General features: G+C 40.4%; 1 protein-coding gene and 1 long non-coding RNA gene across 2 annotated transcripts in view; both read left to right on the top strand.

The window, feature by feature from the left end:
* Positions 1-11,266, top strand: part of IL6ST (interleukin 6 cytokine family signal transducer) — a 33,945-nt gene extending 22,679 nt beyond the window's left edge. Inside the window, exons 10-16 of the mRNA XM_086770140.1 lie at positions 1,109-1,285; positions 1,968-2,069; positions 2,609-2,755; positions 3,721-3,861; positions 5,146-5,242; positions 6,622-6,703; positions 7,552-11,266. Of these exons, the coding sequence (XP_086626266.1) occupies positions 1,109-1,285; positions 1,968-2,069; positions 2,609-2,755; positions 3,721-3,861; positions 5,146-5,242; positions 6,622-6,703; positions 7,552-8,277 (1,472 nt within the window). The 3' untranslated portion in view covers positions 8,278-11,266. The remainder of the gene's footprint in view (positions 1-1,108; positions 1,286-1,967; positions 2,070-2,608; positions 2,756-3,720; positions 3,862-5,145; positions 5,243-6,621; positions 6,704-7,551) is intronic.
* A 2,812-nt stretch (positions 11,267-14,078) lies between these two features.
* LOC147596278 (uncharacterized) lies at positions 14,079-18,668 on the top strand. Its single transcript, XR_015261423.1, has 4 exons — positions 14,079-15,710; positions 16,696-16,912; positions 17,328-17,375; positions 18,316-18,668. It is a non-coding gene; the product is annotated as an uncharacterized LOC147596278 (long non-coding RNA).
* Positions 18,669-22,321: the final 3,653 nt, after the last annotated feature.

Raw genomic sequence — 22,321 nt, 5'->3', positions numbered from 1 at the left:
AGTGTCCTAGTAATGTCTCATTCAAATACATCTCCTGGCTTTTATTATAAGAAATCTTCAGTGTTGTAAAATACCTTTTACATGGACATGTAATTAAAGTATTACTGAATGTACCTACAGTTTTATACCTTATAATAATGCTGCCATTTGTATACTAGGGAACATGCAGATTTATGTACTCACAGGTTCATTTGATGCTATGTGTGCTATTTTGCTATTCTTGATTGTTAAAGCTACGTGTGCTATATTCCCTGTTGTTTCTTTCCTTAGCATAGCAGGTATTTTTGTTTTATTTTTTAAAAAATCAAAGGGTTGGGGAAGCAAGCATCTCTTATTTCACATATGTATCATCTTTCCATTGTTATTCTTCCTTCTGCTTTCTAGTCTTACTCCTGCCCCTTTCTTCTCTTCTCCCTGTCTCACTTTCCCACATTTTCAGTATCTTGCCTGGTTGCTCTGTCATCCACTGTTTCCCTGCTGTTCATGGTTTTTTTTTTTTTTACTGTGTTCCTTTCATTGTGCAGTAGTAGTAACTACAGACTGGTTTCACCTTACTTCCAGCCTCCTCTTAGACAATCCAAACTACCAGGACAGAAAGCAAAAAATGAGTATACAGACAGATGCTACTGTTAGTGTAAACACCGAGGGAGAGCCACAGGCTCTAAAACTACTGGATGAACTCATTAAGGGTGTGAGTCAAACAGAGTAGCCTTGCAGCCAGAATTGCTTTGTAAAGGTACGTGAGTGTGAGGATTAGAATGGGAATTTAGAAGTGTCTCAAGGTCTGATTTCTCTCTGAAATAAACGCTTTCTTTTGGAAGAAACGTAGTATCTCTTTACTGTGTAGTAAGGCAGCTTACTGAGTTTGAGAACAGAGAAGCTGAGTCAGATTTCAAATAGTCTAATACTGCTATTTTGGATCTCTGCTACAAAGATTCAGATATAACCTTCCAAATTTCAGAAAATGACTTCTACATTTACTTAGGTTCACCATTGTCGCCATTACAATAATCCCAAAGTATGCACGTTTGACCAAATAGCTATTACTATGAATACATAGTGGAAGAACTGTGAATACTTGTCACTTTTCTGTTTTCTTTCATCACAGCTCCTGTGAAGAATGTCAGGACATTACCTAAAGATGGCAAGTTGTGGGTAGGTTGGACTGCTGCTAACAGTTATGTCCTCAAATATGTGATCGAATGGTGTCTGGTGTCCAACAGTTCAGACTGCATCATAGAATGGCAGACCGAACCAGGGAATATTCAAGGAACATACTTAAAAGGTATTTAGCTCATAAGTCTACAAATACTTTTTAGAACACTCTAAAAACCTAGTAGGTATTCTCAAAATGAGGAACATCCTCATGCTGACTAGAATTTTATTGTAGGACAGGAATCTAGGATAATACTGAGGGCTTCTCTTAGTTTATCATGAATGTGGAAGCATGTATATATTTTTGTCAAAGATCTAATCTTGCATTTTGGAATTATATTATAAATTTATATTATGTAACAGCAAGGATTTTATCTGCATTTTTATTTTAGTCTTCTCATTCTTGGAAGCCATTAAAATAGTGAAAAGGCTGAGCTCCTTCCACATCAAATTCTCTGACCCATCTTTCAGTTCAAACAATGAAACTTGATCAGCTTTACAGTTCTTTTCAGTAGCTCAAATCAATAATTTTGGCGTTCAGCACTGCGGACAGATAAAGGCTTTTTATATAAAATAAATTAGAAAAAAAACAGACTTCTACAAAGTCTATTTATTAAATTTAACATTTGAATGTGAGCCATTGTATTGTTCCTTTAGTTAATATTTTGGAGCATTATATCAATGAACTGTAGTCAGCTGCATCTGATACAAGTGCATCTAATAAACCTAGAACACTATATCTGAAGTAAATGAGAAGGGTGATGAGGACTTAACTGTCTGTGAAACAACACGTTTTAAATTCCTTTTATTAGGTGATATAAAGCCATTCAAGTGTTACTTGATAACTGTGTACCCTCTATATGCTGATGGTCAGGGAAGTGGACAGTCGGTGAAGGCTTATCTTCAGCAGGATCGTAAGTACAAAATAGTCATCTTGGAACACAAACTGACTTTCCTGACTGAAAATAATAAGACGTTTGCTTTAATGTGGACTGTGTAATGAAAAATGGTCCTACACTTGAGGGTCCTCTGATATGATTCATCTTGTCTCTTAACATCTACTCTGCTTATTTACGGTGTTCAGGAGTTAAGCAGATGTCTGGCTGACTCCTTGCCTTTATCAGCTAATTTGGCATGAGTTTGTTATTTTATTGGTATAGTAATATTTCTGTGCTGATTTATTTAAATTTCAAGTATGAAGCCAAGACTAATTAGCTTCAATTGAAGATTTCACGTGATCTGATGATTACTGTTTTCATATTTTTGTCCTGGAGGTTTCTCTTTTAGAACACCTTTGGATTTGCTATGTTGTCTGAAAATAATGCTTTTCAAACAAGTTAGTCCAGCTATTCCATTGAAGTTTTTATGCAGTAGCAATTCAGTGCTCATTAATACACTGCTGCTGTGGATGAGAAAGTGCCCACCAGAAACTAATATTCATCTCCCGTTACAGGTCCTTCAAAAGGACCAACGGTTCAGACAAAAAAAGTAGGAAAAGCTGAAGCTGTTTTGACATGGAACCATCTCACAGTGGATGAACAGAATGGATTTATCAGAAGTTACACTATATTTTACAAAACTGTTGATGGAAATGAAACAGGTAACAGAAAGCAGAGAAGTGCTCTGTCGCATTGAAGTATTGCACATGTCTCCTTCTTGATACACATTCCTGAAAATAAAGATACAGAATCAAGTGTGGCTGACAGTCTGTTCTGATGATGTAAAGGTGCTGTCTGAGACAGCTCTCCTCCATATCAAACAGAAAAGTCCCTAGTAAAGAATTCAGAACATTCAGTCTGTGCCTAACAGGGTACCGAGTTTAGTTTCTGAAAGCTGATTTGCGAGTGTTGTGCTCCCATCTTTCTGTCTAAATATGGATGAGATGGTGGTATAGCAAGATGAAGCTAGACCATTCAAGATGTAAAGGAGCTGACTGCATTTAACTATGATAAAGCCTTAAAAAAAAGAAAGAAAAAAAAAAAAAAGGAGGAATTTAGTCCTCCTGGAGGTCTAGATCAATATTCCTGATCTAAAACATATTGTTTCAAGTGCATTCTAGTTCTCAGTAGTGTGTATGACCTACAGGTGTAAGACAGGGAGCTAGCACTATCAAAAGTTTTTCTTTTCTAGATTTGCTTAAATTGCAAGGGCCAATTACTTATGCCTACCCTACTTCTTGTTATTTCTAGTTAACCATTTTTTTTTCTAGTTGGCAACTACCTATTTCTAGTTAGCCATGTATTCTGCTTATTAGAGACCTTTAAGCCTCAACTTCTTACTAGTTTAGTTTCTAGCTATATTCTGGGGAAAATAAAACACAGGAAATTAACACATAAAATATCATCAAGAGAGACTAAATTTGAACACTTCAACAGAAACAAAGGAATCTCAGCATTTCTTGTACAAGTTTGTAGTCTTTCTGTGTCTGTTTTATTTTCCAGACAGCCATGCATTGTACTAAAACTGTCTTGTACATCTCAAGACATGAGCTCCTAATGCTACTGTGTTTGTGGAGATCTAATAAATTGTACAGAAAACTAGTATAATTTTTTTTCCTCTCTTTAGCTGTAACAGTGGATCCTTCCAAGACAGAGTATACCCTTTCTTCTCTAACGAGTGACACGCTGTATACTGTGCGGATGATGGCATACACAGATGAAGGAGGCAGAAGTGGTCCTGATTTTACATTTACTACACAAAAGTTTGGTAAGGAAGAGTGGCACAATTAGTAGAAGTAGGAAGTAATGTTGCAACAGTATAGCAAGGTTCTGTGCAAGATCTGATAGGAGAGGAAGGTGATTTTATTCAAAAGAAAAATGTTTCAATCACAGACATACTCACAAGGTGCGTGATATCCAGGTGGCCTATCTAGTACTCAGTCACAAAGAGGTAGTTTAGTCAGGATTTCTTCTGATTGTACAGAGGACAAGCTGTCCTCTGTGAGTCTCCTGGATTGCTCTTTTACATTGGCAAACAGGCTGGTTTAGGATGTGTTTTGTGTATACTTTGGTTGTAGTATTCTTTTGCCCCAACTTTGTGTGAGTCATTAGGATTTACTCAGTGCCCTTGTCTTCTATTCTGGTGTCCAATGGCTCCTACCCTGGTCTTAGAGTCCAGAGTCTTTGTTTTCATGTGAAGGTTACTGTCCTTTATTGTCCTGATACAGGCATCCTGAGAAGCTGCAGAGGTGTGCTAGGATCTTGCTCTGCTAATCTAGGTGCCAGTCAGCACCAGCCATTCTTAGAACCATTCCTCAGGTTCCACATTCTCATTAATACCGCTATTAAAGTTTTGCTACAGTTCTCAACAGAGACCCACTTTGAAGCATTAAATTCATTGTATGTTCAGCTTTAGAGAGTGCTTTCGGTTTGTAATGGTAAGAGCAACAGCATTAACTGAACTTAGTCGTGGAAGGCACTTCTTTAGAGTTAGTAGGTTTTTATACTTTTTTTTCTGTATAGTGTTGCTCCTCCTAAGCATTCTGTAAGGTTTACTTAAGAATGTATTTAACATTTAGAAGGAATACATAACAGTAATGCAGCCTTAAGTGTTTGTAGGCAGAGGATATTATTGTGTACAGAATAAACTGAAGAACGACTATGACGTTGCTTGCATTACTTATTTGACCACAATGGTGTTATGGCACCAGTAGGCCACTCAAACATCTGAACCACAAAAGAATTCACATAGATGTTAACTGTCATATCTGCCCAAACTGTACAGTTACTTTATCCGTCAGTATCACAGCTTCTAGAGCAACCTGTGTCTTTTGTTGATGCAAGGCGTTAGATTGTTGGGACAGAGCTTTTCATATTTTCACCAACAGGCTCTTTTAATATGGTGAAAAGGTTCTTCTGATAGCTAAGCTTAAGACTGAGTGTGCGAGTGAATTCGGTTGCAGATTCTCTCTGTCCCTTTGGGAATATGTGCTGCTGCTGAGTTCCTTAAATGCCAAAGTGGGCTATAACTCCTCCTCTTTGTTTTCTTCAGGGAAAGGAGAAATTGAAGCCATTGTTGTACCTGTGTGTCTAGCGTTCCTGTTGATTGTGCTCCTTGGAGTTTTGTTTTGCTTCAACAAACGTGACTTGTAAGTATAAATGAAGTATTTCTCTTACATTTCTGATATTTCTGGGCGTAACAGAGAGATGACAGTAATTCAATACAAACAAGTCAATATTGTGCAGTTGGATAGGAAAAAGAAGATAAAACACACATAATGATTTGTGATAAACATTTTTGCGTCTTCCTTGAGAAATCAGGGCCTCTTCTGATAGTAATTTTTAACTGTTAATGATTAACACACAAACTAGATGTTCCATGACTCGATCCTGCAAGGAAATTCCTGCTTTTCTTGCTAGAGTTGTTTAGGCCTGTTAGGTTTTGATCAGGATATGCTGTCTGTGTTGCTTCCTCAGTCATCATATGAGAGTGGAATGATGATCCCTAGTTGTGAAGCACAGATAATCTGTTTGCTCGCTGTATTTGAGCTATTTAATTACAATGGTAGCAAACTTCAAGCTTTGCAGTCAAAAAAAATTAGGCAGACATCTTTCTTATTTACCTTGCATAACCTCAGTCAAACTCTGTGCGCATTTACTGTCTGCTTGGAAACATCCTGCCTCCTCTTGCTCGCTGTGCCCCAGAGCTCTTGTCTATGGCTGTAGCTGAGAGATTGTTGCTGAAGTGTTTTCCTGGCAAGAATTAGCACCTTTCTCATGTCCCCAGGCAACTATCTTTTCTTTCTCATTAAAGACAGCATTTTGTTCCCTTTTCCTTCTGGACCTCCGTGTTGCTCTTAAAATCAGTTCTTAAAGATGTCAGTTGAATAGTCCATCTTGCAATGTTCTTCAGAGTTCTCGTACAGATAATCTGTTGTTGGAGCCTGTTTATAAAGAGTAGGATAGATGCATTAGTTTCAAAGTTAGCTTGGCTGGGGATGATTTATCTACAGAAACTTCTCTTGTTAAGTGACAGTACATTCTTAAACTGAAGAGTTCAGAGTTACAGAGATGAAGCAAGTTTTTCTTCAGATATTTTCACTTCATTTTTAGCTGTGAAGTTGGATTAGCTTTTGACAGCTCTACTATTCATAGTTATCTTAAAGAAGCAACAGCGTATGTTATACTGACGCACATTATAGACTTTACCTAAATAATTGCTCTGTAGATTCTAGAGTGCTATGAATTTGAAAATCCATCACTAACCATTACCATTTGTTGGTTTGTCTTATGTTGGATGACTACATCTGATGCGCAGGAATTACAAGTGCAGTGCTGTGTTTTGCTAAGTAGTACAGCTTCCTACAAAGATGCAAAGAAGTGCAGGAAGCATTCCTATTTGGAAATAAATACTCTTGCAAAATTGCTGTGTGAAGGAATGGTGTCCTGGATTATGCAGTACTTGTTATCAACATAGGAATTTGAGGAGTGCATCTTGTAATTTCATTCTGTTTTTAATACTTTACAGAATTAAAAAGCATATCTGGCCTATTGTCCCTGATCCATCCAAGAGCAACATTGCTCAGTGGTCTCCTCAAGTTCCAGCTAAGGTAATACTAGTCTTTCTGTATCCTCTGCTTCCTAGCCCATAAGGTTTCAAATAAATAACCAGTGTGAGTCTTCTGTCTTCTAGCACACAGGGATTTCAAGGGAAAAAAAACCTGAATGTTAAGTTTCATGACATTGTGATACTATATGATTGCCTCAATAGATTCAGCATTAGAAATACATGGCCCTTAGCACAAGTTCACAGCATAGAGGAGGCTTTAACATTGTTGAATTATATTAAGTTTACTAGTTGGAAGGGTTAAGTCCTAATTATTTTACTCATTCACAGAAAATCAGGATTAAGTAAACAGAATTCTTAATTCTCATTCTTAAAACCCTGAAGTGACTTATTTGCACAGTTAAGTAATGAATGAGAGAAAGCTATAAGAGTTCCTCATGGATGAGGAGATGGCAGCAAAATTTATGTCCCATGTGGGGTGAATGACATAGCAAATTGTGTACAATAAACTGTGGCTAACTTCTATGAAGAAGTGCTGTGATGTTGAAGGCATTATTGGAAGTAATATATGTATGACCTCAATACAGAATGTTCCTGTGCTGCACAGCAGATTGTTCTGTTTACACCTCTTAAGACTAATTAAAATTTAGAGCAAAGCTTGCACCCCTCCCATGGTTTTAGAATAGCTGTGTAATGAAGAGTTTGTATTGGAAACACAGCTATGTCCTTCATTTTGTAACAGATACTTTGGAGTTACTGCCAGACTTAGTAAGAAGAAAACTTATATGAACAAACTGGAAACAACTACAAAATAAAAATTCAGATATTTAATGAGATATTTTATTTTTAACATAACCTTTCTCTTAGGCAACATCAATCTCTTTATTTCAGCATATCTTTAGTTCCAAAGATCAGATGTACCCAGAAGGCAGCTTTACAGATGTAAGCGTCGTAGAAATAGAAGCTGATGACAAGAAGTCTTTTTCAGAACAAGACCTAAAACCCTTTGACTTGCTTAAAAAGGAAAAAAGTACTTCAGAAGGGCACAGCAGTGGTATTGGAGGATCCTCATGCATGTCTTCTCCTAGGCAAAGTGTCTCTGACAGCGACGAAGGTGAAACTACACAAAACACTTCAAGCACTGTACAGTATTCAACTGTAGTACTAAATGGCTACAGAGACCAAACGCCTGTACAAGTCTTTTCAAGGTCTGAATCGACTCAGCCACTTCTAGATTCTGAAGAGAGATTAGAGGATCACGCTGGAGGAGGTGACAGTACGGCACAGAGGCAGCAGTATTTCAGACAAAATGGTGGTCAGGATGAAACCAACACAGACAGGCCATGCTTTGAAAGAACAAAGCAAATTAGTCCTACTAATGATGGGGATCTTATTGGGTTTGCACAGCTGCAGATCTCAGGTCCGAGTTCACAGCTGTTGAGCCTTGGGCTGGAAAAAAGTACCCAGGAAGCTGCTCTGTCAGATGTTTTACAGACGAGTACTGAAGGACAGACTGAAACACCTGAAACAGCAGAAGGAAATCCACTGTTAGTTGATGAAATGCGAAAAAGTTACCTCCCACAGACTGTGAGACAAGGGGGCTATATGCCTCAGTGAGAGAAGAGACTGGCTCTAATTAGACCTTCATTAGTGCCTGTTCACACTTTCTCCTGTGTTTCTGGTAAATTAAGATAGGTATTTTTATCTGAATGGAGATAGAAATATTGAAATCAAGTGAAGAGTAATTTGACAAAGTACAATAAGGACCGTGTTTTTGTGGAAAATTTGCAGTCCAGACCAACTGGAGACTTACTTTTGTGCACTACATAAGATCTTATGTCTGGATAGTTGAACAAGCCTTTGTGCTACCTTGGGGTTTTTGTGTCTTGTCATATGAGATTTAGACATGATTGAAAATGGCAAGTTTCAATTAATCACATCAGCCAATAGACCTTCTAGAAGAAACACTTCAATTTGTAACAATGTACAAACCTAAAAAGCCAGCTTTAGTTGCTTGGAGCATCTTTGTGCAAAAGAAAGGCTGAAGCTTAGTATTCTAATGTGGAAGAATACTTGTCATATAATTTTCTATAGCTTGATTGACTTTCTGAATTTTTTCTGAATTTTGGCCCAGGGTCTCAGTTTTCATCTTGCCAGACATCATCTTCATCCCTGTTTAAAAATTAAATAGAATATGTTGTGGTGTGCAAATAAGAAAACACCATGATTGCTTGACTCTGAATGCTACTGTAGTAGTTGATATTCTGCCTATATTTAGATATGCGTGCATATAAACTATATAATAATTTGGCCTAAAAATGTGCCTTGCAACCTGATGCACAGCAATTCAGTCTCATGTTCAAGCATTTAAAAATCTAGATGAAAATGAGATTAACAGTTTTTTAAAGGTTTAGTACCCTAATCTCTGTCTGATTATACCATACCTCTCTGGTCATACAGCTTGCCTTTGTTTAATAAGTGCACCTTTGCCATATACAGCTTGAGAGGCAAGTGACGAGATTTTACCATTTTTCTAACTGCTCAGGAAAATGGGAATATGACCTTCTTCCTGATTGACTATGGTGATCAGTGTGCTATAACCGTACTACTAATGCTGCAGGACCTTTTTGAAAATGAAAGCAGCAAAAACCAAGGCATTGAATTCATTGAAGCTCTCAGAAGAAAAAAAAAAAAAACAAACACCTATACACCTGAATTTGAACATTACTGGTAGAATGTATCTTTTAGCAATCATGAGTCACAAATAACACCTGGTTGCTAAAATTTCTTGCTTTTTTTTCTTATGTCTCGCTTTTCCCCGATTCATACAGTTTGCATTTTATTGAAGAAGATATATTTCTTGGTGACTGTCTCTACCAGGATTTAAAGAAAAATGAAATTACTTTAAAATAAACCCCATCTCCAATGATAACTATAAGTTCTATGGCCCTCTTGTAGATCTTTTTTTTTTTTTTTTAACCTTAACTTAGTCTAGTCAGCTTTCTAATCTGACACTAATAAAACCTTAACTCAAAACACTAAGTGCTGCATTGCGAGAATAAAACAAAGGTTTTATTACTCCTTCAGCAAAAGAATTATGTATTTAAGAGCACCTGAAACCTTTTGTGCTGTGAGCTCTGGTGCTGCTGTTCTGCAAAGCCCTTGCTAAAGGCACTGGAAAGGCAGGTGTCAGTATCATTTCAACTTCTCTTGACCTTATATACATATAAATGTTCACATATGTCTTCTGCTTTTGCTACAAAGAAATTCAATGCTAGAGTAAATTTATAAGATTACCTCTTGAAGTCTGGACTATTTAAAACATAAAGAATGCAGAATCTTTTCCGTATTCCACAGCTCCTTTCCCTTAACAGTATTTTTTGTATCTGGGCACTTTTTTAAACTATAAAGCTGTGTTGCAGCTCACTATAACTATACCTTTCTTCAAACAAGTCCCCTTCCTTTTCTCCCCACTCCATCTTAGCACCTTCAAACTCCCTCCTAGAGGGCATGGGGATAATGAAAACTATGCTGTCACAAGACAGCAGAGACTGTCTTTATTTTTTTTTTTCAGAGGCTGAAGGAGCATTCCTTTGTCAGAACACATTCCTCTTGGAAAATAGTAGCAGTTACTTTACTGGGGAATGGGTCATTTTCTCTACACAAACGTCATAGTGACTGTAGGAACCACAAGTAAAAGGGAAAGTGTTGAGCAGTGTGCGTGTTTATTAGAACTGCCCGGCAGCCACGTGCATCTAATCCACCTCCTGCTCATCTCTGAAATACTGTGGGCCACAGTCTGGCTGCTTAGTCTGAACGTTGCTTCAAAGGCTTGGATGTTTTCAAAAACATGCTAATTGTTTTTTATTGTTGTTGTTGTTGTTTTTCTGTGATCCAGTAATACTAAGTTTTGATAGCATTTCTCATATTTGAGGGACAACTTCAGTAATTCCTGAAGTTAATTATATGATATTATGAAGTTGCTGATTGCCTTTCTGTTGTGTAAACGGAAGGCATTTTGTTCTCAGTTGCTGTTAATCATGGACTTTTTCCAACATTAAACAAACAGCGTCAAGAGATTCTCATTTTTAAACAACTGTGGTAACTAGAGTTCTGGCCTGTCACTTCTGGCATCTTTTTCTTTGTTCTTTATGGGCCAGTGGTAATAAACTCAGAATCATACAGGAGTGTATCCTAGAGAGGATTCTGCCTGTCTGGCAGAGTTATAGTCTATCTTTCAGGCTTGTGCATTTATCTAGGGGTAAAATACTAAAGACTAAGCAGGAGAAACTGGTGGGTGAACAGCTTGTAGAAGCCACAATACATATAAGTAACAGATTTACAGCTTGATCATAAATCTGTGTGTCAAATATTATATCATGCAGCGTTCAGGGCTTAGCTTGATTTTGTTCTTTGGATTGTAACAATCTAATTGTATCAAACAATTGCATACAGGTTTTTAGAGTGTCTGCAATGTAATTAGAGCAATCCACTGAAATTCTTTGAACTTGGCCCTAATATAGTAATTCAAGAAGAAGCTTCCCCCCACCCGCTCCAGTAACTGTCCTGCATTTTACAAAATAAAGGCATTATTAAAAGAAAATCACACTTCAGTATTGACCCTTTCATGTCCATCTTGATTGCCTGGACTGGAGTTTTTCAGGTAGGGGTGGGAGAATAGTTGTAAAGACCTTGTTACTTTGGTGGCAGGGAAGGAAGGCTAGTAGAAATACCAAGTATTTTTCCTATGTTAGCATGTTTGAAACATCTCTTAAGTACAGGCTGGATAACTGCTCTATTTACAAGAAAAGTGAATATGTTCATCTCCATAGTTCTGTTGCGGTGGTTCTGTTAGAACAGGAGGTTGTTGGGGTTGTTTCTGGGGTGTGTTAGCTCACTTTCAGGGCAGTTAGTCTGGGGATGTCGTCTCCACTATAGTTAAACGCTTGGGGTTATATTTCAAATGCCCTATTCTAGTAAACTGAACTGCCTGTCAAGCTTTAACCAGGCAGTGCAAAGCAGAGGAGCCTGTGCCTATCTGTGCTACAGCAGCCTAACAAAATGCTAATTATCAGGACTGAAAAAAACTTTGGCCCTAGGAGGAGGAGGGAGTTTGCGTGCAAGGGCTGAGTTCCATTCTTGGGCACTGGAGAAGCCCCATGGCCTGCGCTGGGGTTTGCAGTTTCAGCTTTGACTGTAAATCGTGAGCACCACTAGATGGTTAAAACTTACGTTAGCATGCCTAGTATGTGGGAATCACCATGCTGATTTAAATTCACTAATTGAATTTGTTTAATTAGTGCCAGGTCTTTAATATCCAGGACCCACATCAATATACGCTGCTGTGGTATTGACTTCTCAGTGGGATCTGAAACTCCAAAGACTCTCAAATTGTTAATACTCAGCCCCTCTCTGGGACATACACATTTTACATTGTAATTTTTGTGTATTCAATGGGACTAAATATACTAGGTTTGGTTGTTTGGGTTTTTTTCCCCTGAGGCAGTTATTGTAATTGAGATTAACTGTTATTTGGATACATTCCTTCAAATATGTTAAAGAATTCTCCTGACTGATGGCTTGTAAAACCTTCGTTAATCCCCTGTAACCTCTTGTCTGTTTGCTATGATAGATACATACAGCCATTTTAAATTCCAGGAGTGGCTTTTAGTGTTATGGAAGCAGTTTATAACAAAAATGTTGAGTCTTTGATCATGAAACAGCCATTTGGGAATTACAGCCAACTTCAGAGTCTTCAGCTTAACTCTTGATCCAGAAAACTGCAGTAAAGTGGACATATTAGTGCAAAAGTCTGGAGAAGGGTAAAATTTAAGTATCTTGTATTGGACTCACAAATTCCCGTTTCTGTTCCTTAAAAATGAAAGGATTAGTTTAAAAAAAGATGAAGCTAAAATGGGTATGTGTGTTTGCTTTCACTGTTGTTTCCTTTGCAGTACTTGTGCAATCTGAGCCATTGGTAAAAAAGAAAGCAGTGCTGGCTTTAAATGCTCAGAGGTGCATTTTTAAGGTGACAAGATTTGATACAAGCAAATTTAAATTAATGACTAAGGGCCAGATCTCAGTTGTCCACTTTGCCCCCACTCTTAATTTTAGTGCAGTGGGCAGTGAGTGCCTCCTAGAATGCAGCCTTAGCCAGTACCTGTGTTTGTTTGCAAAGACAACCTTGAAGGGGATATATGCAATAAAGTTGTTGCTACTCTGCAGAAGCACACTTCTGTAACAACAGATGAAAAACACATATGGCACAACTGTCGCCAGATGGCTGGAAAGCTCCACGTCCTCCTGCTTAGACTGAAGCGTCTTCTGCACCCTGCACCAGCGCTTCTTCTCCAGCGATGGCAGGTGCGGTAGATGAGCGTTCTCTGCAGTATTGAAACTGGTAGCACCTATCGCTTCTCTTCATACCAAAGCACATTTGTTAGTGGATCCAGTCAACTTGCTGTGATTTTTTTAACACACCAGTCTTGTTTACAGTGTCACATACAGCCTGACACTTTGATACAGCAGTGGATTGCCTAGTAACCAAGTGCTTTTATTTGGGGTTAAGGATTCAAGGTTACTGGTCACGGAATGTTGCTCTGCTGATAGATGCATCTAGGTAAGCGGAGGGGTGGGACACGGGGACAGACATACTAACAAGGAAAGTGCCTTGATGCTGGATTGGATGGCTAGTGAATGTAAACATTATGTCAAATTTTACTATGTACTTAAAGTAAATATAGCTGATTAAGCTACTGGTAATTTGAATGCCAGATTTGAAGGGCTTGCATACTCCAGCCAGAGCTTAAAGTTGTAAACTGCTGCATAAGCTGTCTCTATATGGAAATGTGTTTTAATGCCAGTACACTATCTTTATTCTTTTGCAAGCTGTGTGGTTTTTTGTCATATAAACTCTGCTTTCTGCAATTTACTTTATGGTCAGTTTTGAATGTCTTCTTCATTGTTACCCAACTGAGCCTGAATGTTGCATTTTGTCTAATACGTGATATACAAAAAGAAAACAAAACAAAATTCTGTATTTGCCATGTGTGCTGGAGTGGGTATTTTGTAAGGCTGGCTTAAGTAGTAACCACAGCAGGAGAAGAGTCTGGGCACTGCCTAATTGGCAAGAAAGGGAGAGGTGTTCCCAGAGAGAGAGATGACTGGTGTACCAGGACACGAGGCTCCCTAGTTGGGTGCACTGGGCAAGTTCAGCGGCAAGGGAATGCTCTTGACTCCCCGCTTTGTAATTGCTCCTGTAAACAGGTGGTAGCTAGGACTGGCTGACCTTGGTGGTGGGACTGGTCACTGTCCTAGGGGCCCAGCTCTGTTCCCACTGCCAGCCATGGGGGTGTGTGTTCTGCACCCAGGTTCTCACCAGGGAAGGAGTGACTGTGTCCACCTGCAGCTCTGTGCTCCAGGCAGGCTTGTTTAGGTCTGTTGGAAATGCAAAGAAGAGCATGCACAAAAATCCAGTTCTAAGGAACACTGTGGGGATGAGGAAGCAGGGTATAACGCTGTCTACGAGTCACAGACCTGGCTAGGTCTGACATTGCCAGTGGTCTCACCTAGGTTTGGTTCTTTTGTTTCTAATGGGTGGAGGACCCTCAGAGGGTCCACAGAACAAGTCTCAGTGCTGAAAAAGCACATTTGGATCTTCAAAGGACGGCTACCTCCACAAAAGTCTTCATGAGTGGCACCTGAGGAAGGACAACTTCCCCTTCCTGGCTAAAGCTGTGATTTCTGTAGGCGGACTTTGACCCGTGTAAAACAGAGGGGGAGTATGGGGCATTACATTATGTGTCACCTCTAGCACCAAAAATCATTTCTACCACTGCCACAGAAGAGCCATCCCAGACGTCATGCCTGTTAACACTGTGGTGTTAAATTATGTGCAAATATAACACTAGACTCCTTTTCCAAACTGTTTGTTCACTACACAGCAGTTCACTTACACTGTTTCACATGAGGCCCCTGAAGTTTTTACAGGGGAAGGGGTTTTTTGCATGTCCTGCTCACCTGAGCTCGTAGCTGCTGAGCAGCTGCTGAGCTGCTGAAGCAGCAGCTTTGACTGTTGGCTGCCTCGCTGCTGGTAGAGCAAGATTTCTTCCTGTAACTGTTAAAATAAAGGAAATAACGCTGGACAGCGAATGACGGGAATGCCCTGCTTTCCACAGGAAACACATAGTTGCGCAGTGTACACATCAAAACCAGAAGCTGGCAGGTTCCTGGGAACAGCGCTCCATCCCTGTGGCTGAGGGCCAGCAGAGCCCAGGAAGGAGCTCGGGACACGTCCACATGAGTGCCAGCCCTGGGGCAGCTCCCATTCATCCAGGCAGGAGAGGCACTGGGCAGCAGCACAGCACAACAGCCTCAGAGCAACAGAGAGGCACACGGGAGCCCTTCGCACCTCAGGGCAATGTGTTTGGGGTGCTGCTGGGGATCACACTAACAGCGAACCTCTCTGCAAAAGCATCTTACATGTGTTCTTCCAACCCGTTTTCCATGGTAGAGGGATCCAATGCCTTCCTGGATTTGTAGCAGTCTCCAACTAACATGGAATAATTGAGACAAAATATCCCTCCCACGCTCTACAAATAGCTAGGAAATTCTTGGCTCAGCCAGGGAGGCTCTGAGCACAAATGACCCAACCGGAAGATACAGGATGAAATTCAAGGCTAGTAATCTTTGAATATCCATTCAAAGTATTTCTGGTGAAAAAAAATGAGTCAGAAACCAAGTGCTCTTATGAATACTACCAAATAAAATTCCTTGCATTAAGGGCAGTAATGAACATTCGAGGCAATAAATATATAAAATATATATTGTGCTTGCTGAAAAGCTGAAGGAAATAGAGACCTGCAACAGTATATTTAGGACTGCACTATGATGTGTCCTACTTTAATTGTTTTAATCTCACATAGAGAATTTGATGTAAATATTCTTTTTTTTTTCTTTATAGAAAACTTTAAACCTTTTTATGTGCTATAACATCTTAGTGTATCCTCTCTGTGGAAATAAAGCAGCAGCTCCATGTTCCATACAAATTTGTGAGTATTCAGAGCAAGTAATCCAACTCAACTTGCCTGCAAAATGGAAACATACCACACACTGGCGTGCTAGGCATCACACTTTTGCACTAACACGCAAGTCACACTGAGGGCTCTGCAGGAACCATCCACCAGTATCCACCAGTGCTCAGCCAGTCCTTTACAACTGGTGGCACAGCCCATTATCCTGAGTAAACAATGTTGAGCAACATGTTTCCAACACCAAAAATCCACCACAAATAAGCCTCCTCAGAAAATGCTCTTTAGGGCTGCAAGTACGTGGGGCACTCATAACCTCCGGGATGCGGCTGAGCAGCAGAGCAGACACACACCAGCAAAGCTGACTGGGACCAGTGAGAGAGCCCGCTGGGGCTGCGGCTGTGGTCAGAGGCCTGGGGATCACCTGGGGACCCAGAGCACTACAGACCAGGTGGGTTTCTGGGAGGTGCTGGGCAGCCCAGCCTGGCCCCAGCACCCCGGGGCCCATTGAGCCTGGCAGGGCCGTGCCCGGTAATGGCAGCAGCCTGTCGCCTTTAACAGCACAGCAGGCTGACTGCTCCAGATCCAGCCCCTACCCACAGCCAAACTACTCATGTATTTTTTTTTTAATATTTCTTTTCTGATGGTTTAGCAAGTCTCCTTGGCTTCTCTCCCACCTCTCCCTTTGTCAGCAAAAGCCCTGACCCTTGCTTCATGCTTGCATCACCTGTGATCCAGAGCGGGACATTAAATCCACACTCATGGGCAGGCTCAACACCTGCGTGCTGTTGAGCAGGTCATCGTTCCTCACAACAGCCAGTCCACACAAAACAGGCCGGGATTACTGGCTCCTCGTCCCTGCGGGATGGCTAACATGCTGGGATTTGCTAATAGGAAGTCTGTTCTCATGCATTGCTAAAGCCTGAATCACTGCATTGCGCCATCCAGATAAGTGATCACCACTGACCCTCATTTCTTACCAATACACATTCCTACGCACTTCAAGAACAAACAAGGGGCTTTTGAAGACTGTTTCTGGACCAGACCTGTGGCATTAAAACTCTTCCTGCTTGAACGGATGCAGCTTTTTCCCTTTTTTTGAGGGGAGTCAGCATCGGAGAAAGAACATGCGTGGCTGCCTGTGCACCAGAGAGCCATGTGGACCACCCCGCTGTGCCCACAGCCTCTCTCCACCATCACTGCAGGACTCTGTTATGGGAAAGGTGAGGGTACTATTTTGGTAGTAAGACAAATTTTCCTAGATAGGGGCACTGTAGTAACATTTTAAACATATTCCTACTGCCATTTATCATAAATTACATGAAGCTTACCCTGTGTTGAGTCAGAGACATCTGAAGAGGCTCCCTCCTTCCCTCCTCATCTTCCTTTCCCAGACATTTCTCTAGACAACCACTTGCCGATAGCCCCAGGACAAAAGCAGGTGCCTCCAGAGCCTGCTCAGAGCACAGCTCTTTCAGCAAGTCCCTGTTCTGCTCCATTTGCTGCACGCATTTTTACTCACCTGTTTGCTGGCTATCTGCCTTCCTTCTTTGAATTAAACTAGTAACACTCCTGCCTGTCTATGTCAGAGAGCCTTTTCATTTTACTTGTTAATATAAATTAATGCCATTTATATAGGTAACGCATGGATATACATCTGTAAATGAAAGCAAATTGAACCATTATGTAAGTATGAAGAATAAAGGAACTCATATCAGTCTTTACAATCAGCCTGAATGCAATGCAGGTCAGACTCTGAGAGACAAACATGTGGAGTAATTTAAATAAAAATGTCAACATAGAAACACTAAAAATAAACAAACACTGCCAGAGCACAAATTCATTTAAAGGCAGTGAAACTGAGACTCATCTACAAAAGCTGGGGTAAATAGCGATGCCTCACGCGACATGTGTTTCTGTCCAGAGAGAAACTCAGTTTAGCTGGCCCTATCATTAAAGGAAAAACCTGTCCTTATGAGAGTAAATCTCAGTGGTGGGAGCAGAACAACCACAAGTGGGAGACAAGGCATCCAACAATTTATTTGAGGACATGGCAACAAAAAGCACTCACCACAAAGCAAGCAGGGGTACATGAGAGACTTGCCCTGCACACCTACACTCCTGACTCGTGTCAGACGCCGCATTGCCAGCCCACGTTCACTGAGAAGCCAGCTACCTTAACTCAGATCAGGAACCTGGGCCACGTCTACAGAACAGGAGATCTACTAGTAAATCCAAGGCTTAGGTAATTTCACAGCAACTTGTTTGGTCTTTTTGCACAGAGAGAGTCACACAACTCAATGGCACAAGGAAATTACAGGTCCCTAGGGACATGGGGCTGGGGAAGTGGGAATGTGTACAGGGAGGGTGAAGAGGCATGGGGGGAAAGGATGGGGTCACCTCTATGTGAGATAAAGCATCATCTCCTCTCCCTCCCACCCCGGTATATCAGGAAACGTAGTGCACAGCTTACATCTAGGGTGATCCTTTACTTCATAAAGACAGTACTTACAGACAACCAGCCCTATGTGCTGGAAGAAAGGTGAAAATTAGCAAAATCTAAAACCCTGTGTGTCTATTTTCACCCAAAATGATTTAACACTCCCCTGCTTCCTTCCTCTCGCAGGTCAGACAGCATGAAACCTTGTTAGGCTCATAAACCCCGTATAGCCTTCATCAGAAGTGCAAAAGCAATTAAGCTCTTCTGAAAATAAAAGCAAAAGCAGGAGAGAGATGCACCCCCTAAAAACAAGAAAAATTCAGGGCCTACTCATGAGCCAAGCTATAAAACCAAAAAAAAAAAAAAAAAAAAAAAATTGTTGGAGATGAAAGCAAATGGAGCATGTTTGAAGGAGCTGCAACCTCATGGGAGAGAGGAGCAGACCGCAAAGGCAGCAAGCCATGAAGGCAGCTGGATGTGAGCATTTCTGGGTGGTATGCTAGTTATGAAAAAGCTTTACATTAAAAGCAAAAACACTATCCCCTCGCTGTTTAATTCTTCCTGTGTTCAGGAACACATTTTGTAAATAAAAACATCTGTACCTCATAAACTATTGATGCTAGCATAAATTCTTACTCCTAAAGGGAAAAAAAAAATACCCAAACAAAGAGGAAAAGGAAACAAAACCTAAAATCCCTCCCAGCTCAAAATCCCCCCAGCTAACTGCTTGCGTTAAAGATGGTAACAGAAATATAACCCAGAAGACGTGCCCAGACTTAGCACACTCCATGAGAAGATTAATTTCATGTGCTCATTTAGTAGAATTAAGGATAAGAAGAAATTTCTTGCATTCTCTTACATGAGGACATAATTTGCCATAGTATCATTTTAGAAAGCCTTTCAAGCTCTTTTTTTCTGAAAATAATAAAGTGTTGGTTTTAGTTCAGTGATGTTCTAAGTAGGCATCGCAGAGCATTTACCCTGACAATAATCTTGCACTCATTGTTTCTGACACCCCTGAATACTATTACATAATCTCTCCATGATTATGAAACATGTTACTTCTTCATCAAACTCCATTGCACACACAGTGGCTCACATAATGGTGAGAATTCTGCAGAAGTTACCCTTGGCTGGCTCAGGCCTGCGCTCTGAGGCAGATCCAGGAAATGTAAATAAAGCTGCTTTCCTGAGAAATAAGCAGTCACTTCAAAACTTCAGTTCTATCAAGTCAGATACTGAAACCTAGATAATACAAAAGTTGTCTCAGCAGGCTTTCAGCAATGATAAAGTACTTGTAGATCATCAGTGTCATGCTGCGCAATGCCTGAAAATCAAGACAATCTAAGAGCTCGAAGAAAAATGCTGGTGGCAGCCACTCAAACTTGAAAGCGTTGACCTCATTACTCAATAGGACTACTCAGTGTGAAAACAGCACTTTTGAAGTACATTGTAGCACGGCCTCTTGGACTGGTTGAACTGGGAAACAGAAGCCCACTCCAGGCTTAGATGGACTACCCTCTTACTGGGCACCCACTGGGCTGCAGCAACTTTCCCAGCACCCTTGTCCTGCAGCAAATGAGCGGCGGGGTAATCCCCCACCCTCCTCCATGCTCCCAAAGCTCAACTGAGTAACTCGGGACCCTGGGAACGGACAGTATTAAGCTATAGTTGAGGCAGCTCAGGGCAGCCTGTGCCCTGAAGTACTAATCTCTCAGACAACTTAGACACATGACTGGTTTGAAATGATTCCCCTTTCTGTTTGGGGACAGCATTTTCAGCAAATGCGTCGCCTTTTAAGAGCTTAAGAAAGTAGAGCGTAGGAATGGGCTGCATGAAATAATCACTCTGTGTTTACTTTTCAAGTACTCTGTTTTAAAAACAGTTAGGAGAACAGACCTACACAGTACAAACACACATCTGTTTCTGTTCATGTTTCAGTATTCTATTTTAAAAAATCTCATTTCATGGAAGAACAGTCAAACATCTGTTCCAACTTTTGGATTGTCACACTTCATGTTCATGTTCTGAGTTCAAAAAACTTGGATAAAAAATAGTTTGAATTAAATAGAGAGGGGACAGTGAAATGGTTATTTACTCTGGGAAAAAAGGGCAAACAAAGTAATCATAGGAAAGTCCAGGAAAAGAGCAAGTAAACCAAATTCACTAGAATAATTACATTTTTGTCAAATGCTGAAAAAATAATTTCTGCTAAGTAGGAAAATGGTGAAGAAAACTGAAAGACATCAAGGATTAAAAAGCCAGGATTTTGCCTTGAGCCTCCCCCCTAAGTTATCAGACTGGGAAGCACAACGTGTACACAAGAAAAAAAGGTGGAGTTAGTATTTTGTAATAAATACGCCTAATAAATATTACAACTAAAATAGTTCATACTACAAAAAGAATGCTTAATGTTTTTCTGTTGGCTCCATTTACAAATGTCATCCTTTGTATCCAGGACAAAACAACTGTTTTGGGTATGCTCTGTTTTTGAGCTAAGGGTAGCACATTTTCTGATAAATAGCCCTACTACAAACACCACAAGACCACTATTTTACTTCTGTCTTGCCAGGAGGCAGAAGAGGTTGCTATTAACCACCGCCTGAAGTTGCTATATGTCCATATCCTTCTGGGCTGAAGGCTTACCCACCCTGAGAACAAGCCCGGCTTCCTCCTGTCAGTACAGCAAACATCAACTGTCTTTGCAGTAGATTTGAAACCAGAGCAAAGCAACTTGGAACACTAGCTCACATAAACACACATTTCTGCTGTTTACAAGCAAGTTTTACATAGTCTCAAGTCGTTTATGTCATATAAGCTCTATTTCCAAGTAACCTTTGGCAGAGTATCTTACCTGAATACTTCAGAATAGCCGCTAGTAAAACAAATTACCTCCTATAATCCTAAGAAGTGTGACATTTGTCATTAAAAACACTGGTTTGGGTGACTACTGAGATTTAGAATTGTATTGCTTGTTACATAAACAACTTCCCAAATGTTGTGCTGTTGTAATCCTCAATATTTTATATTTGGACATCTAGGTTAGCAACATTGAAATATTACAACCTAATACATGAAACCCCTGTTATAATGAAGCTGTCTTACTCAAATTCATCAAGGGAGATTTTGAAATTAAAATCTGAGATTTCTTTGAAATAGATCTTCAGAGCTGATTCATTATCTTTTCTTGTAATGTTTCCAACCTCTGACAAAGTAAGGCCAAAGCATTTTGTACCATTCAGCTGCAAAATCTACCAGCTGAAACCTTGCTTTCATGACCACATCACATTGCATGCACCACAGCTCGTCTGTGGCTGCAGATCACGTTGATCTCTGTGTTTGTTCCGCCCAGCCTTTCAGTGTCACTTTGAAATGTGTAAAACTTAGCCCAACCTTAAAACCCTCAGATCTTTGTGTCTGCAGAGATCTACTCAACTTGTCCATGGGAGTTGCCTTGCCTATCACAGCTGCAACCACTAGGCAGTTAAATTTATTATCTGACTATTGATCATAGTTAATTATCTGTACCATGGGAGCACTGGAGGATGTACCTACACTGTCACTGTAGTTTTGTACTTGAGCCTGCCTGTGTCTCAAGCTTCTTAACTGGAAGCTTCTGCCTGTGTCTCAAGCTTCTAACAAGACTGCTTGACTGCTGGTTTGCACTGAACTGGGAATGGAAGGAGCTGGCCTTTGGCAAACTCAGGCATGAAGGTAATGCATACACCGAAAAAAGGAGGAGCAATCTAAAAACACAGCAACAAATACAGTAAAAACATAGACTAGGATTTCTGGTCTAGGGCCAGGATCCTGTGGGCTCTTACGCTAGACTCCACGCGTGATATAAAACAGAAGACCTCAGCAGTGAAGCAGCTTGCAATCTCATCTGTGCTGATGAACAAGACTGCGCAGCAATATAAATTACACAAACAACTGTCTTCTCTGCAGGTGTTGCTGGACAAACACCATCTTCATTATGGCACCTCACTGTGTCTGGGTGCAGGCATGCACATACGCAAACATATTTGGATGTACACAAACACTTCAGCAGGCAGTTTCCCAGAGGAATCAATGCAGTTACATAGATTATATATGTCTGTGTAACTGCACCACTTCTGATGAAACTACATCAACTTGCACCAGCAACAGGGCCACCTCCTCTTCTCGAAAGTCTACATCCAAAAGTACTTTG

This window comes from Chlamydotis macqueenii, chromosome Z (assembly GCF_036417535.1).
Source record: "Chlamydotis macqueenii isolate bChlMac1 chromosome Z, bChlMac1.mat, whole genome shotgun sequence".
NCBI classification, from domain to species: Eukaryota; Metazoa; Chordata; class Aves; order Otidiformes; family Otididae; genus Chlamydotis; species Chlamydotis macqueenii.
This window is presented reverse-complemented; position numbering and strand designations above follow the sequence as displayed.